The 18,197-nt window shown below is 60.1% G+C and overlaps 1 protein-coding gene across 1 annotated transcript; it reads left to right on the top strand.

Annotated features, from left to right (window-relative positions):
- Nucleotides 1-228: 228 nt before the first annotated feature.
- On the top strand, nucleotides 229-18,124 carry LOC308230619 (uncharacterized protein; the record flags this gene model as incomplete). The annotated part of the gene is made up of 20 exons (XM_080635417.1): nucleotides 229-519; nucleotides 1,592-1,806; nucleotides 2,404-2,464; nucleotides 2,566-2,661; nucleotides 2,750-2,914; nucleotides 3,559-3,684; nucleotides 4,469-4,689; nucleotides 5,413-5,720; nucleotides 9,649-9,893; nucleotides 10,671-10,936; nucleotides 12,294-12,416; nucleotides 13,457-14,045; nucleotides 14,631-14,848; nucleotides 15,731-15,791; nucleotides 15,947-16,042; nucleotides 16,144-16,308; nucleotides 16,460-16,585; nucleotides 17,329-17,549; nucleotides 17,711-17,745; nucleotides 17,847-18,124. 20 exons carry the CDS (start codon nucleotides 229-231, stop codon nucleotides 18,122-18,124), a joined length of 3,906 nt encoding a protein of 1,301 aa, XP_080491543.1.
- Between the last annotated feature and the right edge of the window lie 73 nt (nucleotides 18,125-18,197).

Consider the following 18,197-nt stretch of genomic DNA (forward strand, 5'->3'; position numbering starts at 1 on the left):
CAGCCTCCCCGTAGCACTTTTGCCGGCTCCTGACTTCATTCCAGCCTTTTCCCAAACTCTTCTCCTGTATCCCGACCTCATTCCAGCCTCCCCGTAGCCTCTTTCCCATCTTCCAAACTTCTTCCAACCTCCTTTCCTGTCTCCCAAGCTCCTTTCCCATCTCCCTCCCAGCCTCTTTGCCCATTCCCAAGCCCATTCCCAGCCCGTTCCCCATCCCCACCTCTCTCCATGTCCATCTCCATCCCCAGGAAGCCGCTGCGGAGCAGCTCGGCCGCTCCCGGCCGCTCCTTCAGCTCCCGCTCCTGCTCGGGGCTGCTGCTGCGCTCCGGGGCCGCACCGGGCCGGGCCCTGCCGGGGGGGGCGCCGGGCGCCGGGGGCGGCATCGGCTCGGTCACGGTGAACCGCAGCCTCCTGCGGCCGCTGGAGCTGGAGCTGGACCCGGGGCTCCAGCGGGTTCGGCGCCAGGAGCAGGAGCAGATCAAGGACCTCAACAACAAATTCGCCTCCTTCATTGACAAGGTGGGAACGGGACGGGATCCACTCCCGCCCCGGTGACATCGGGGGGGGGGGGGGGGTCCAGAGCCCCTCGGGAGCTTCCTGAATCCCTCTGGGACCTCCTGAGCCCTTCAGGGACTTCCTGAGCCCTTCGCATCCATCCTGAGCCCATTGGGGACATTGAGACACCCTCGGGAACCTCCTGAGCTCCTTGGGGACCTCCTGAGCCCTTTAGATCCATCCTGAGCCCCTTAGGGACATTGGGACCCCCTTGGGGACCTCCTGAACCCCTCAGAGATCTCTTGCCCCTCCCGGCACCATCTATGGGGACACCCTCATCCCCTCCCACCGCTGAGGACATGGTCCTGCCCCCCCCTCCCCCGGGGTGCAATGGGGACCCCCAGCACCCAGCGCCCGCTGCTCTGCTGGGACCCATCAGCTCCGTGTCCATGGAGGGATGGGGGATCCCCTAGGGGCACCCTCAGGCTGCACCCAGCACCCCAGAACTGCACCCAGGACCCCGAAGTTGCCCCCAGGGCCACAACTTCACATTCGGGACCCGAGATTCTGACCCCAGGACTCCAAATTCACATCCAAGAACCCAGAATTTCACCCAGAAACCCAGAATTTATCCAGAAACCCAAATTCACATCCAGGACCCCAGTTTCAGACCCCAGAGCCCCAGATTCATACCCAGGACCCCGATTCTGCCCCCAGGACCCCAAATTCACATCCAAGAACCCAGAGCTTCACCCAGGACCCCAGATTCTGCTCCCAAGACCCCCAGTTTCCTCCCAGACCCTGAATTCACATCCAGGACCCCAGATCCACATCCAAGAGCCCAGAACTTCACCCAGGACCCCAGACTCACCCCCAAGACCCCCAGTTTCTGTTCCCAGACCCCGAATTCACATCCAAGAGCCCAGAACTTCACCCAGGACCCCAGATTCACCCCCAAGACCCCAGTTTCTGCTCCCAGACCCCGAATTCACATCCAGGACCCCAGATTCACCCCCAGGACCCCAGTTTCTGACCCTCCTTTTCCCCCTCTTCCCCCCCCCGTTTCGCTCTGTTCCTGTCGCCGCCCCCCCCGCAGGTGCGGTTCCTGGAGCAGCAGAACAAGCTCCTGGAGACCAAGTGGGCGCTGCTGCAGGGGCAGGCGCAGGGGCCCCGCGGGCCGGGCCCGGCCGCGCTGCTCCAGCGCTACAGCGATAGCCTCCGCCGGCAGCTCGAGGCGCTGGGGCAGGAGCGGCAGCGCCTGGAGGCGGAGCTGGGCAGCGCGCAGGGGCTGCTGCGGGACTGCAAGAGCCGGTCAGTGCCCTGCGGGCCATAGGGGCCATGGTCCTCATTGACCCAGCCGCGGGGATGGAGCATCCCCATCACTGAGCCCCCACGGGGGGTTCCTGTGGCTCCGGGATCCTGCGCCCCGCTGGGCTCATAGGGGCCAGGTCCCCGCATCCCTGTGATCCTGGTGCCTTCCGTCCCGTCCTCCTCCCCCGTTCCCCCCTCCCTGCTGTGTCCCTGAATCCAGGTGTGCTCCTCATGTTGACATAAACACACGAGCCTCATGGCCACATAGGCTGGTGTGCCTGAGCTCCCTTATCCATATATCCCTATGTCCCCATGTTCCCACTTTTCCATATCTCCATACCTATATGTTCCTGTATCCCCGTATCCCCATGTCCCATATCCATATCCCCACGGCCCCATATCCCCATGGTCCCATGACCGCATATCCCCATATTCCCATGGTCCCATGTTCCCATATCCCCATGGTCCCATGACCCTGTATCCCATATCCCCATGCCCCTATATCCCCATTATCCCATGTCACCATATCCCATAACCTATATCTCCATATCCCATATCTCCATGTCCCCACCTCCAAGCCCTCTTCTCCTCCCCAAGGTATGAAGAAGAGATCAACCACCGCACCGAGAAGGAAAATGAGTTTGTCCTGCTCAAGAAGGTGACACTGGGGACAGGATGGGGGGGACAGGATGGGGGTGATGGGACCAGGGTGATGGGATAGGGGTGACAGGGATGGGGTGACGGTGCCCCTGGCCGCAGGACGTGGACGAAGCCTACATGAGCAAGGTGGAGCTGGAGGCGCGGCTGGAGAGCCTGACCGACGAGATCAACTTCCTGAGGCAGCTCTATGAGGAGGTTGGGGCTCACCCAGAGCTGGGGGGGACCCCCTGAAACCCACCCCCCCCCAAATGTCCCTGCCTGACCCCCCACCCCCACCCCACAGGAGCTGCGGGAGCTGCAGCGCCAGGTGTCGGACACGGCCGTGGTGGTGTCCATGGACAACAGCCGCAGCCTGGACCTGGCCGGGGTCATCGCCGAGGTGAAGGCGCAGTACGAGGACATCGCCACGCGCAGCCGCGCCGAGGCCGAGGCCCGGTACCAGGGCAAGGTGAGCCCTGGGCACAGCCGGGGCCGACCCGGAGGGGCCCAGCTGGGGTCCAATGGGTGCAAGGCTCCGGGAGCCCAGGTGTGAGTGGTCCCATGGTTCCGTGAGCCCCTGATCCTGTGAGCCCATCACAACTCCATGACTCTGTGATCCCATGCTCCCGTAACTCCATGTCTCCCATGATCCCATACCTCCATGCTCCCATGATCGCGTAACTCCATGATCCTATAACAACTCCATGCCTCCACAGTCCCATGCTCCCGTGTCTCCCATGACCCCATAACTCCATGCTCCCATGACTCAATGTCTCCCATGCTCCCATAGCCGCATGACCCCATAACTCCATGCTCCCATCACAACTCCATGCCTCCATAACCCTGTGCTACCATAACCCCGTGCTACCATAACCCCATGATCCCATGCTCCCATAATCCCATGATCCCATGCCTTCATGCTCCCATGATCCCATAACTCTGTGCTCCCATCACAACTCCATGCCTTCATGATTCCATGCTCCCATAACTCCATGATCCCATAACTCCATGCTTCCATGCTCCCATGATCCCATAAAATCCATGCTCCCATCCCACCTCCATGCTCCCACGATCCCAACTCGGTGCCTCCCTGCTCCCGTGTCCCCGGTGCAGTACGAGGAGCTGCGGACGGCGGCCGGGCAGCGCGGGGCCGACCTGCTCAGCACCCGTGGCCACATCCAGGAGCTGACCCGGCTCATCCAGCGCAGCCAGGCCGAGCTCGAGGCGCTGCGGAGCCAGGTCTGGGAATGCCGTGGGACACGGAGCAGGGAGACACCAGCCCCCCCCCAGTATCCAATGGGAGCCCTGAGCTCAGGCTGGGGACATGGGGGATGCTGGGGGGAATGGGGGATATGGGGGGTACAGGGGATGCTGATGGACATTAGGGATGCCACAGGGAATGGGGGATACAGGAGATACTGGGGGGTACATGGATAGTGGGGGAATGGGGAATACAGGGGGATGCTGGGGGGTATGGGGATGCTGGGGGGTATGGAGATACTGGGGGTATATGGATACTGGGGACATGGGGATACTGGGGTGGTATGGGGGGTACTGGGAGTACAGGGGGTATATGGATACTGGGGAATACAGAGGATATGGGGAGGCATGGGATGTATGGGATACTGGGACATGGAGGATTATAGGGGGCAAGGGTGTGCTGGGGGCCATGGGGGATCTGGGATGCTGGGACAGGGGGATACTGGGACATGGAGGATTATAGGGGGCAAGGGTGTGCTGGGGGCCATGGGGGATCTGGGATGCTGGGACAGGGGGATACTTGGACACAGGGATACTGGGTCAGGGAGAGGCTGGACATGGGGGACCCTGCGACATGGAGATGCTGGGACATGGGGATACTGGGACAGGGGGATGTGGGGTGCAGTGGACACTGGGACATGGGGATGCTGGAGCAGGGGAATGCTGGGGCATGGGGCTATGGGACATGGGGCTGTGGGGCACAGGGTGATGTGGGGCAGGGGGCTGTGGGGCGCAGGGGTCCCAGCCAGTGCCGGTGTCGCAGCGATCCAGCCTGGACTCGGCCATCGCGGAGGCTGAGGAGTGCGGGGAGCTGGCGCTGAAGGATGCACGCGGGAAGCTGGAGGAGCTGGAGGCAGCTCTGCAGAAGGCCAAGCAGGACATGGCCCGACAGCTCCGCGAGTACCAGGAGCTCATGAACGTCAAACTGGCCCTGGACATTGAGATCGCAACCTACAGGAAGCTGCTGGAGGGAGAGGAGAGCAGGTGAGGGCACCAGGGACCTGCATCCTGCATCCCAGGGGCATCCTACGAGCATCCCGCATCCCATGGGCATCCCATGCACATCTCATGTACCATGGGTATCCCCCATTGAACACTCTGCATCCCACATCCCATGGGTGTTCTGTGTCCCATGGGCATCCACATCCCACACCCTGCATCCTGTGGGTATCCCACATGCCATTAGTATCCCATGGGTATCCCATGTCCCATTGGCATCCACATCTTGTGGGCATCCCACCTCCCACACCCTGCATCCTGCATCTTACGGGCATGCCATGCGCATCCCATGTCCCATGGGCAGCCTATATCCTACATCCCATAAGCAGCCTGCAGGCATCCAATTTCCCATTGGCATCTGCATCCCATGGGCATCCCTCATCCCACACCCTGCATCCTGTGGTCATTCTATGAGCATCTTCTGTCTCATGGGCAGCCTGTATCCTACATCCCATGGGCATCCTGCGGGCATCCCGGGTCCATGGGCATCCCATATCCCACATCCCATGGGCATCCCATGTCCCATGGTCATCCCCAGTCCACATCCCACACCCTGCATCCTATGGGCATCCCATGAGCATCCCATGTCCATCACATGTAGCTGTCATATCCCCCCCATCACATAAGGGTGTCATGTCCCATCACACGTGTATCCCATGTCCCCCCCCCACTTGTCCCATGTCCCCTCCATGTGTCTCATGTCCGCAGGCTGGAGGTGGGGGTGCAGAACCTCAGCATCCACACCAAGCCCTTGGGATACTCAGGTAAGGTCCATGTTCCGGTGCCCCCCCCATGTCCCCCCCATATCCCTCCCTCGCTCACGGGGTCCCTCTCCCCGCAGGCAGCCTCGGGGGGGGCTTCGGGGGCTCCTCAGGGGGGGGCCCGGGCTTGTCCCTGGCGCTGCCCCCCCCCATGCCCGCAGTGCCACCCCCCCCCCCCCCGCGCCCGCGCCATCGTCATCAAGAAGATCGAGACCCGCGATGGGAAACTGGTGTCCGAGAGCTCGGATGTGCTCAGTGCATGAGGACCCCCCCATGGACCCCTATGGACCCCCCCATGGACCCTCCCATGGACCCCTATGGACCCCCCCATGGACCCTCCTATGGACCCCTATGGACCCTCTTATTGACCCCCCCCGGACCCCCCATGGACCCCCCCATGGACACCCCCCGGACTCCCCCTGGACCCCCCCCATGGACCCCCCCTTGGACTCATATGGACCCCCTCATAGACTCCTATGGACCCCCCCATAAACCCCCATGGACCCCTCATGGGCCCCCCATAGCCCCCCCATACACCCCCTCATGGACCCCCCCATGGACCCCCATGGACTCCCCATAGACCCCTGTGGATCACCCCATGAACCCCCAAATGGACCACCATAGATCCCTATGGACCCTCTCTATGGACCACCTTGGACCCCCCTAGACCCCTATGGACCACCCCATGGACCGCTCCCAATGGACCCTCATAGACCCCTACGGACCCCTCCTGTGGATCCCCATGGACCCCCCATAAACCCCTATGGACCTCTCCCATGGACCCCCCCTGGAGTCCCCCCAAGGACATCATGGAACTCCCCCCCCCCAAGGACCCCCCCATGGACACACCATGGACCCCCATGGACCCCTGCCCATGGACCCCTGCCTATGGACCCCTCCCCATGGACCCCCCCAAATCCGTCCTGCCCCCCCCGGTGCCCCCATGGGAGCTGTGGGGTGGGAACAAGGGCCTTGAATGCTGCAATAAAGCCTTGGAGGTGAAGAGGGAGCTGGGTTGGTGCTGGGGCACTGCTGGGGGCTGGGTCTGTTTTGGGATGCTGGGGTCCATCCATGGTGCTGGGATCTCTATTGGGGTGTGAGGATCCATCCAGGGGTAGTTGGGTCTCTCCTGGGGTGCCAGGACCCATCCTAGGGTGCCAGGAGCCCCCTTGGGGACCAAGGTCCACCCTGGATGCTGGGATCCACCCCAGGGTGCCAGGGACCATCTAAAGGTACCAGGCCCCTTCTGATGTCCCACATACCAGGGTTCCCACCTGGCTGCCAGGACCCATCCTGGAGTGCTGGGATCTATCCTGAGGTGCCAGGACCCATCTTGGATCCATCCTGGATCCATCCATCGTCCATGCATCCATGCATCCATGCATCCATCCATCCATCCATCCATCCATCCATCCTGGATGCATCCATCCATCCATCATCCATCCATCCATCCATCCACCCCTGGGTGCCAGGTTCAGTTCCTGGGTGCCAGCACCTCTCTTGTGGTGCCAGTGTCCATCCTGGATCCATCCATCCATCCCAAGGTGCCAGGATCCACCCTGGGGTACCAGGACCTGTCCCACCCTGCCATGGGGAGTCTATGGGGTTTCTATGGGGTTTCTATAGGGTGTTTGTGTGATGTCTATGGAGTGTCTATGGGATGTCTATGGGGTGTCTATGTGATGTTTATGGGATGTCTATGGGGTGTCTATGGGATGTCTGAGTGATGTTTATGGGGTGTCTATGGGATGTCTGTGTGATGTTTATGGGGTGTCTATGGGATGTCTGTGTGATGTTTATGGGGTGTCTATGGGATGTCTGTGTGATGTCTATGGGGTGTCTATGGGATTCCTGTGGGGTGCCTATGGGGTGTCTACGGGCCAAACCCGGCAGCGTCCCTTCAAGCTCAGATTCCCTTCGGGATGCAGACTGTGTTCCCGCCCATCCCTCCTCCACCTGGCGCCCGAGGCTCAGCCATGGGAGATTCTCTGGTGTCTCGTACAAGGGTTGAACACAGGGAGGAAAACTGTGGGAACCTTTGACTTCCATGTTCTGGGAATGCCGTGGGAGCGTCCCATCCATGGGGCTGTGTGTCAAAAGTGGGGCCACAGAGACCTCGAGTTACAGCAAGAGGAGGGGAACCCCCCCCCCCGGTACCCCCTTCATCCAGAGGCACAGGGAGGAGTGAAGCAGCCCAGCTTGGGTGTCCTAGCCCCTCCATTGGGATCCAGCCTTGGGAATGCTGTATGGAGGGGGTGTTCAATGGGATTTTCCACCCCCTTGGTGGGGAGAAGGAGGGATTCCTGTTGGGGAAGGTCTATGGGGGGTCCCTGAGGTGTTCTTCTTGGGGGGCTCCATGGATGGGATCCCATTTGGAAAGAGGGATAAAGCCAACAGGGACTTTGCCCCTGGGTTACACATGCCTATCAGCAGAGAGGCTGGATCCTGCTCCCATGGGATGGGGTGGGGGGATTTGGGGGCTTGGGGGGGCTGAATGGATGATGGATGCATGATGGAGGATGGATGATTGATGGATGGATGGATGGATGGATGGATGGATGGATGGATGGATGGATGGAATGGAAGGATGGATGGATGGATGGATGGATAATGAATGGATGGATGTATGTAAGGATGGATGGATGGTGGATGACGGATGATGGATGACGGATGATGGATGATGGATGGATAATGGATGGATGGATGGATGGATGGATGATGGATGGATGGACGATGGATGGATGATGGATGGATGGACAGATGGATAGACAAATGGATGGATGGAAGGATGGATGGATGATGGGTGGATGATGGATGATGGGTGATAAATGGATGACGGATGATGGACACCCCCGCTGTTCCCATAGCGGTGTCCATGGGTTCCTGGCTTTCCCCCTTCAGTTCCAGCCGCTCCAACACTTCCCGACCCGCTTCCCGTCTCCGTTCCCGGTCCGGGGGCGCCCTCTGGCGTCTGCTGCCTTTCGCTCCCATTAACGCGCTCCGAGATGGGGGTCCCTGTCCCCGGCCCCCATTCCCAGCCCTGCGCCCCCTTTCCTCACCCCTTCCGTATTCCCAAGCCCCCCCCTCCTCCGCCCCGGGGTTCGGCTTTGGGGGGGGGGTCCCGTGTCCGCCCCCCCCCCGGTGTTGGGGCTCGCGGGCCTCAGGGGGGCAGCAGAGGAGCAGGAATGGGAGCGGAGATGGAGGGGGGGAGATCGGGGTATTGGGGCTCCCGGGACCCCCCTAAGGGGAAACTGAGGCACAGGGGGTGCTGGGGGGGGTCTTAGGCAGAAGTGGGGGGGGTCAGGAGCCCGGGGGGGGGTGGAGCCGGAACAAGGGGAGGGGTTGGGGGGGCTGGAGGGCCCCCTCCCTTTAATGCATCCCCCCATTTGGTGCTGTTCCGCGTACTCCCAGCAGGGGGCACCCCAAATCCGCGCACCAACGGGTGCGGGTCTATGGGGGGCACCCATGGGTTCGCTGTCACCCTCCCCATAGGAACCCGGGGGGGGGATCATGGGGGTCTCTGCCATCACCCCCCCGCTCTGTGCGATCCCCCCCCAAGAGGGTCCCATGGGCTGGGAGGGGAGGTTCAAACCTCGTGTCCCCGTCCCCCCCCCCAGGGCTATGGGGTGTGGGGGGAGCCGGGGCAGGCTGAGACCTGACGCAGCTCAGCCCACATGGACTCACCCGGCCCCATGCGAGCGTTTGAGGGGGTCCCGGCTCCTTTTGGGGTGTCCCGGGGTTGGATGGGAAGGGGTGAGGGATCCGGACACCCGGTTCCTTGTGGGGTGATGGGGTCTGGGGGTTCTGACCCATATCGGGGGATCGGGGAGGGTGGGAGCTTCTTTGTGCCCCCCCCTCCCAAGCGATGGGACCTGAAGCCGCGTTTCAGCCTCTGTGAGACCCCCCCACATCCAGCACCATGAGGGGCTCCTGGCCCACACCCCCCCATTGCTCCCCGCAGCCCCTCAAGTTTCGGGGTCACCTTTATAGTGAATAGGGGGGCGGAACCCCAAAACCCGGGGGGTCGGGTAGGGGGTGTCACGGGGGTCCTGCCCCATAGGGGTTTTTTCAGAGGGTCCCTGCCCCATAGCGGGGTTGTTATGGGGGTCCCTGCCCCATAAGGGGTTGTTACGGGGGTCCTGCCCCATAGCGGGGTTGGCCCCACCCCGGGCGGGTCCCGCAGGCCCGGACCTGCCCCGTCCAACGCCCGTCATTAGCGGCGGGGCCGGAGCCGCCCCAAGCGCAGCGTCCTCGGAGTTTCACATCACACCCAGCGCGGGGGGGGGGGCCGAAACCCGAACCCCCCCCGAACCCCTCCGAACCCCCCCGAACCCCGACTGGGACCTCCCGAACCCCAAAACCCCAACGGGAACCCCCAAGACCCTGCCCGGGGTGAAGCATCCCCGCACCGAGGGCATCCGGGAGGGGGTCCATTGCTCATGGGGAACCCCCAAAGGGGGTGTCGGGGGGTCCCCCCAGTGCTGGGGGGCTCCGGGTGGGTGACCCCGGTGGGGAGGGGCTGGGGGTGTTCTATGGGGCTGGGGGGGCTGGTTCAGCTCGTGGCTCTTTGGTGCCCTATAGAGGGTGCTGTGCAGTTATGGAGCCGAGGGACCACGGGGTGGAGGGATGGAGGAGGGAGGGATGGACGGATGGATGGATGATTAATGGATGGATGGATGAGGGATGGATGCATGGATGGATGGAGGGAGGGAGGGAGGGAGGGAGGGAGGGAGGGAGGGATGGATGGATGGATGGATGGATGGATGATGAATTGATGGATGGATGGAGGGATGATGGATGGATGGATTGATGGATGGATTGATGGATGGTGAATGGATGGATGATGAATGGATCGATGATTAATGGATGGATTGATGGATGATTAATGGATGAATGGACGGATGGATGATGGACAGATGGATCACTAATGGATGGATGGATGATGGAGAGATGGATGATGGATGGATGGATGGATGGATGGATGATGGATGGATGATGGATGGATGGATGATGGATGGATGATGGATGGATAGATGATGGATGGATGATGGATGGATGATTAATGGATGGATGGATGATGGATGGATGGACAGACAAACACTGACTGCAGCGCCTTGTGTGAGCTTCTCACCCAACACCCGAAGTCCTCCTCCTCCATGTCACCCTGATCCACAGCTGGATGTCCTTTGTCACCCTGATCCACAGCTGGATGTCCTTTGTCACCCTGATCCAGAGCTGGATGTCCCGTGTCACCCTGATCCAGAGCTGGATGTCCCGTGTCACCCTGATCCCGGTTCCCGGGCTGCTCCCTCTGGTGCCCGGGGCTGCGGCAGCCGTGGGAGCCGCCCGGCTCCTGCAACGCCCGCTTTGATCCCGCCGGGATCCTCCTCGTTCCCTCTGCTCCCCGGTTCCCAGCCCTGCAATTCCCTGCCCAGGAATTCTCAGTGCGCCACCTCCCGCCTCCGTGCCGGGTTCTGTGCTTGGGCACGGGCCCAGCCTATCCCAGTGGTCCCCTCTCCCATGGGCACAGGGAATGCCGGGGGCTGTGAACATCCCGGGTCCGCATTCCCTCTTCCCACCCCTCTTTGTCCCATCCAAGAGCTCTCAGACTCCTTCCTCTCCTTCTTTGCCTGTGGGACCAGGAGCCCAGGGCCAGCCCATGGTGCCCATCAATGGCTTCTAGAAGCTTCCCAGGCTCTGGACTACTCCCAGTACAAACTGGGGCTGCAGGCAAGGGGCTGCTTCCCTGTGACTCCAGTGAGAGGTGCTGAGCACCATCAGCTGCCAGTAGGATAAATCCCAGTCTCCAGGCATGGTGGAGATGGTCACATGCGGCCCATGGAATCATGGAATGGGTTGAAGGCACCTTAAAGCTCATCCGTAGGGAGAAGAGATTCCCCATGGGATGTGTGTAGGGAGCTCCTGGATCTTCTCAGGGTGTCCATGTCCTCAGTGATGGAGCCTGAAAGCTGGGAGTGAACCAATGGGAGATGTTGCCCGCATTCCCAAGCCATGAGCTGCTCTCCAAGAGGAGGACATTGGGAAACACCTGATCCACGTCAGGAGAGAGGAGCCGCTGGGATTTCACCTCTCCTCATGGGGGAGGCGGGAGAGAAGGGGCTGGCATTGAAGTGGGGCCAGGTCATCCCATGGGATCTGCCTCCAGTCCCCACCCCATGGCTCTGGGAGGGAGGTTGTCTCCATGGTGTGCATCCCGCTCTGGGATGCTCTTCCCAAGGCTTTGCCATGGCCATGGCATTCCATCCCAGTGCTGATGGGTGATGGTGGCCAACACTGGATCCCCAGGGATCATCTCTACCACCGGTGCTTTACCCCTGGTACACCAACCACCCTGGAGAGTGCTGGAGCATCCGAGATGCTCATCCCATGGGACAGGGTTTGGGAAGGAGACCCCGTGTCCCAGCGAGGTTTTCCCACTGCACACGGTGAGGCAGGACCCCATTGGGTGCAGCAGGACCCCATTGGGTGCAACAGGACACCATTGGGTGCAGCAGGACCCCATTGGGTGCAACAGGGCCCCACTGGGTGCAGCATGACCCCATTGGGTGCAACAGGGTCCCATTGGGTGCAGCAGAACACCATTGGATGCAGCAAAACCCCATTGGATGCAGCAGGACCCCATTGGGTGCAACAGGGCCCCACTGGGTGCAGCACGACCCCATTGGGTGCAACAGGGTCCCATTGGGTGCAGCAGGACCCCATTGGGTGCAGCAGGGCCCTTTGCCGGCCCCGCAGCTGATCCAGGGAGCCGGGATGGGCGCCAGGAGCCGATGGGAACTCCCGGAGCTCCGCGCTCTGCTCCGACAGGTTCCGTCGGTTCTCCCGCCGGTTGTGTAAGGCTGGGGCAATGCAGCCTCCGCCTCCCAGCTCAGATGGGATCCAGCTGCTTCCACGTCCCCACCATGAGCCGGGAATCCCCGAGCCCCCAGGGTGGGAGACGCGTTTCCAGGCGGGAATTCCCTCGAGATTCCCGCTTCCCTGCAGTGGGAATGCTGCAGCTCAAGGGATGCCCCTGAGGTTCAGGAGGAGGAGAGAGGCACCAGGCCCATATTTGTATGTCTGCAGAAGGCAAATCCCGTGGAAACAGGGCTGGTTCCTCCAACCTCTCCCTGGAGCATCTCCAATAGGGATAACGATGGTGCTGGTTAATGGCTGCAGACTCAGCTTGTGCTTTGGGGTTTCAAGGATGGGAGAAGGGGGATGCTCCAGACACCTCCATCGCTAACATAGGAGTTAAAGGGAGCAATGGAGCACTGTGCTCTTGCCAAGTGGCTCCTCCGATGCTGGGGAGAGAGCTTGTGGCTGGAGCCCCTTCAGGGATGATCCCAGCAATGCCGGGAACGCTTCCAGGCACCGGGATCTGCCCCCAGGGACATGGGGCTGAGCTCAGGCTGCTGATGGCCTCTGGACCCTGCAGTGAAGGTCCCTGCCGGCTCAGAGGGCTCTGCAGTGATTTAAAACCTTCTTTGAAGCCTTTCCAAGCCCTTTTTATGGGGCACAAACCCGATTTTAGAGCCCAGCCAGGGGCGAATGCTTCCTGGTTGTGCCCCAACCCGAGCAGCACGATTGGGAAACCACCTTTTGGGTCAGGGTTGGGTGAACCAAGCCCCTGCCACCAGCTCAGCCCAAAGGGACCTGCTGGAACAAGGGTCTCCTCCGGGCTGGGACGTGTCAAGGTGTTTGAGGTGCTTTGTCACTGCCTCGAGAGGCTCAAGGAAGGCTGGTGACGGGTTGACAGCTTTGTCGTGGGAGCGTGGCTCGGAGGCTCCAACACCAACAAGAGCGTTGTTTTCTTAGCTCTCGAGGGAGTGTTTTGAGGCAGGTCACAGTGGTGGCAAAGGGAGGAGGGAACCTTTCCAAGCCCTAGAACAATGGCTGGAATTAGAGCCCAAGGACACGTCTCCACTCCCCTGACATGCGGCCAACTCCCTCAGCACATATAAAGGGGGGATCGGGCTCTGCACCCGCAGAACTCACCTCCTTTCGCCTCCTCTCTGTGCTCTTGGCTCCACACGGGTTGGCCCTCGGGGACCCCTCGCCATGTCTCGCCAGTCCTGTGGCCTGGGCAAAGGGTTCAGCTCCAGCTCCGCTTGCTTCGGAGGCAGGAACAAGGTCACGTTCAGCTCCGCATCGCGAGGAGGATGCCGGGGGCCCAGCAATGCCGGCGGCTTCAGCAGCAGGAGCCTCTTTGCCTTAGGGGGCAATAGGAGCGCCTCTGTAGGAGGGTTTGGTGGTGTCTGCAGAGGGTTCGGGGCTGGTGGCCAAGGAGGCTTTGGTTACGGCTATGGGGCAGGGCCTGTGTTTGGTGGTGGGGCTGGAGGAGGCTTCGGTGGAGGCTTTGGTGGTGGCTTTGGTGGCTTCGTTGGAGGGTTCGACAGCGGGATGGGGGCCCAAGGCTTCCCCACCTGCCCGCCGGGCGGCATCAAGGAGGTGACCATCAACCAGAGCCTGCTGGCCCCGCTCAACCTCGAGATCGACCCCGAGATCCAGAAAGTGCGGGCGCAGGAGCGGGAGCAGATCAAGCAGCTCAACAACAAATTCGCTTCCTTCATCGACAAGGTGAGAGCTGGGGGCCCACCATGGGGATGTGCCCATCCAACCGCACCAGCAACAGCCAGGCCTTGCTCCAACCACCCCAAAGACCCCCTGCAGGCAGAGCTGGGGGCTGGAGAAGCGGCTTTCCCAAGATATGGAGGACCCCAGGAATAGGATCCTTGGTGCTAAGCGCTGGGACCATGCAGAGCATCCTCAGAAGAGTCTCTGCTGATGGACTCTGTCCATTGTGGGCTGAAGGACTTCGAGTGTTTTGACCTGTTTTGAAGGAGAAGATGCCAAAATGATGACGTTCATAGTGTTTAGACACTATGAGATAGGGGAGGGAAGGTGACCCACCTTCAGCCATGGGCTGGAGCTGTGGTCCTACCTTTGGGGGGGAGCGTGGAGCTGAGTGGGAATAGAATCATAGCTTGGTTTGTGTTGGAAAGGACCTTAGGATCATCTAGTTCATGGCCATGGGCAGGGACATCTCCCACTGGGTCAAAGTCATTAAATGGGAAGAAAATACGGAAAACATGGGGGAAAAAGGTGATAAAAAGATGCTTTTGGGAACAGTCTGACCCTTTTTTCCATCCCGCAATCATTTAGGTCCGCTTCCTTGAGCAGCAGAACCGGGTCCTGGACACGAAGTGGAAGCTCCTGCAGGAGCAGGGCAGCCCAGGAACAGGGAGCAGGAACCTTGATCCCTACTTTGAGACCTACATCAATGGGCTGAGGAGGCAGCTGGACACCCTGTCCAGTGAGAAGAGCCAGCTAACGATAGAGCTGAAGAGCTTCCAGGACATGGTGGAAGACTACAAGACCAAGTACGTCCCCAAGGGTCATGGTTGGGCTGTCTGGTGGGGATGAGGTAGAGCTAAAACCTGGCTTGGAACAGTCAGAATCAGAATTGGCAACTTCTCCCTGGTTTCAATGGCTGGAAAACATCAAAGGGTTGGGGGAGCCTTCACCACCCCAGTTTTGACAATGGGTGGAGGTTTCTCCAGGTATTTCTCAATGTCTGTTGCTGCTTCTCGCTCGAGCAGAGACCTCTGCTCTTTGTCCTCCTCACTGCAGAATCCACGCTATTATGGTTTAATGAATTAATGAGATCAGTTGCTAAATCCGGCTGTAATTTCCTCCCGGATTTCCTCAGGGATTCCTTCCATAATATCCCTCATGGTTGGAAGCTTAGAGCTTTCCTTGGGAGGACGCTGCGGGGTTCAAAGAAAGACAAAGAAGATTTTCCTGCTTTTATTTCTGTATTGGAAAAGCAAGAACAAAGCCTGGGGAGATGCCCCCCACCAAAAGGGTTACAGAGCAGGGTGTGGAAGCAGGTCTGCGACCCACCATGATCAATCAGATCCTTTGCTCTATTGAGGTTACAGATTGACCTTTGCCTGGTTTGGAGCATCTCCACCACTCAACACCCTGCAGCAATGAGCAGTTGGGAACGGCCCATGCTGAGGACCTGAAGGTCCTTGGGTCTTGTGGAAGGAGCTGCAGTGACTCAGTGTGGGCAGGGGTAGGGCTCCTCTTTGCAAGCATTGGAGGTGACAGGAGCTGGGAGGAAGGCGAAGGCCATCAATCTCCTCGTGGCAGGTCTATTCCTGCTGCGTTCCTTAAGTCTGAGGTCAAGAGCATCCAGGTGCCAGCAGTGGGCAGGGCCAAAGCACCCGAGATCCCATCTGCTTCCTCCCAACCAACAGGTACGAGGAGGAAATAAACAAGAGGACAGCAGTCGAGAACGACTTCGTGGTCCTCAAAAAGGTGAAGTCCTTTAGTTCTGCACATCCAGACACAGCCTGGGCCACGAGGTGTCTTGCTTCCCCCAGGACCATGAGACGTGTGTGCCATAGGGAAAGCAGCACCAAAGGGCTCCCTCTGTGCATCGGGCAGGTTTTCACTTCCCATCTCCGCTGCAGGACGTGGACACAGTCTACATGACCAAGGTGGAACTCCAGGCGAAGCTGGATTCTCTGGCAGATGAGATGAACTTCTTGAAGTACCTCTACGACGTGGTACGTGGTGCAGATGCACTGGAGCGGGATGCTGGGGAGGAGCAGGGCTGTGGCACCATAAGGGATTGACGGGCTAAAGCCAGGTCTGGTGTGAATGGCAGGAGCTGTCTGAGATGCAGAAGACCGTTTCCGACACCTCTGTGGTTCTCACCATGGACAACAACCGAAACCTGGACCTGGACAGCATCATTGCAGAGGTCAAAGCACAGTACGAGGAGATTGCTAACAGGAGCCGAATGGAGGCTGAGTCCTGGTACCAGACCAAGGTGAATGTGCCACACGTTGCTTGCGATCCCCATGTCCCAGGAGGTGGTTGCTCAGGCCATGGGGGTTTAATGGTGCTGCTTTGGCCAGCCTGGGGCTCACATCGTAGACCTCATGGTGGACCTCATGTGCTCTTCTCAATGTCCCCCCCAGTACGAAGAGCTTCAGGCCACCGCAGGCAAACACGGGGACAGCCTGAAGGACTCCAAGGCTGAGATCTCTGAGCTCAACCGTGTCATCCAGAGGATCCGCGCCGAGATCGAGAGCGTGAAGAAACAGGTCAGGGTTGCACTCGGTTGAGTGGGTGTGAGCTCCTGGTCCTGCCCTGCAGAGCTGCCGTGAAAGCAAACAGGCTGAAAGAGTCATCACAAGCAGGGAGGAACCTGCTGAGCCTGTGCCCAGCTGAGCACAAGGCATCTGGGCCTTCATCTCCAACCAGTTCCCAGGCTCCTCATGTCCTCACATCCATGTCCCTGCCCCTCTCACCCTCACATCCGTGTCCTGTCCCTCTCATCCTCACATTCATGTCCCTGCCCCTCTCATCCTCACATCCATGTCCCTGCCCCTCTCACCCTCACATCCATGTCCTGCCCCTCTCATCCTCACATCCATGTCCTGTCCCTCTCATCCTCACATTCATGTCCCTGCCCCTCTCATCCTCACATCCGTGTCCTGTCCCTCTCATCCTCACATTCATGTCCCTGCCCCTCTCATCCTCACATCCATGTCCTTGCCCCTCTCACTCTCACATCCATGTCCTGTCCCTCTCATCCTCACATCCATGTCCCTGCCCCTCTCATCCTCACATCCATGTCCTGCCCCTCTCATCCTCACATCCATGTCCTGTCCCTCTCACCCTCACATCCATATCCTGCCCCTCTCATCCTCACATCCATGTCCTTGCCCCTCTCATCCTCACATCCATGTCCTTGCTCCTCTCACCCTCACATCCATGTCCTTGCCCCTCTCATCCTCACATCCATGTCCCTGTCCCTCTCTCACATCCACGTCTCTCCCTGCAGTGTGAGACCCTGCAGAGCTCCATCGTGGATGCTGAGCAGCGCGGGGATGTAGCCCTCAAGGATGCCAGGACCAAGATGACTGACCTGGAGACAGCCCTGCAGAAGGCCAAGTCAGACCTGGCCCGGCAGCTCCGGGATTACCAGGAGCTCATGAACGTCAAGCTGGCCCTGGATGTGGAGATCGCGACCTACAGAAAGCTGCTGGAGGGAGAAGAGTGCAGGTGAGTGGGGCACAGCCAGAGCTTGGTTGTATTCTACTGAATCAATGGGAAGAGCACGGCACACCCCATCTCCTGCAGGAAACCATCAGCCATGGGCAGATGTGCTGAGCCTGGTCCATGGAGCTGCACTGCAGCTGATGCTCCATCTCTTTTCCTTGCAGGATGTCTGGAGAGTGCCAGAGCAACGTGAGCATCTGTAAGTAGCATTCCCATGGGAGCGCAATGGGCTGGGATCGATGCTCCAAGCCCTCCTGGTGGCATCAGAGGTAACCTCGTGCCTTCTGTTCCTCTCCGCAGCTGTGGTGGGAGGCGGCAGCAGCTCTGTGGGAGGTGGATTCGGCAGCAGTGGAATGTGCCTAGGAGGAGGAGGAGGAATGGGATTCGGCGCTGGAAGTGGGAGAGGCAGCTGCAACATTGGCTTCGGGGGGGGATTCAGTGCTGGGGGTGGATTCGGATGCGGAGGGGGGGCAGGATTCTGCTCTATGGGAGGAGGAGCTAACTCAGTGGTGGTGGGGCCTGGGACCACCATCCTGAAGAAGAGCACCAGCTCCATGTCCGTCAACCGGAAGCTCTAGGAAAGCAGCTTACCCCAAACCCCCATCCCCAGCACCCAAAGGAGAAAGGAAGCAACTTGCACGATGACCATCA

This window comes from Psittacula echo, assembly GCF_963264785.1.
Source record: "Psittacula echo genome assembly, chromosome: 27".
Lineage (NCBI taxonomy): Eukaryota > Metazoa > Chordata > Aves > Psittaciformes > Psittacidae > Psittacula > Psittacula echo.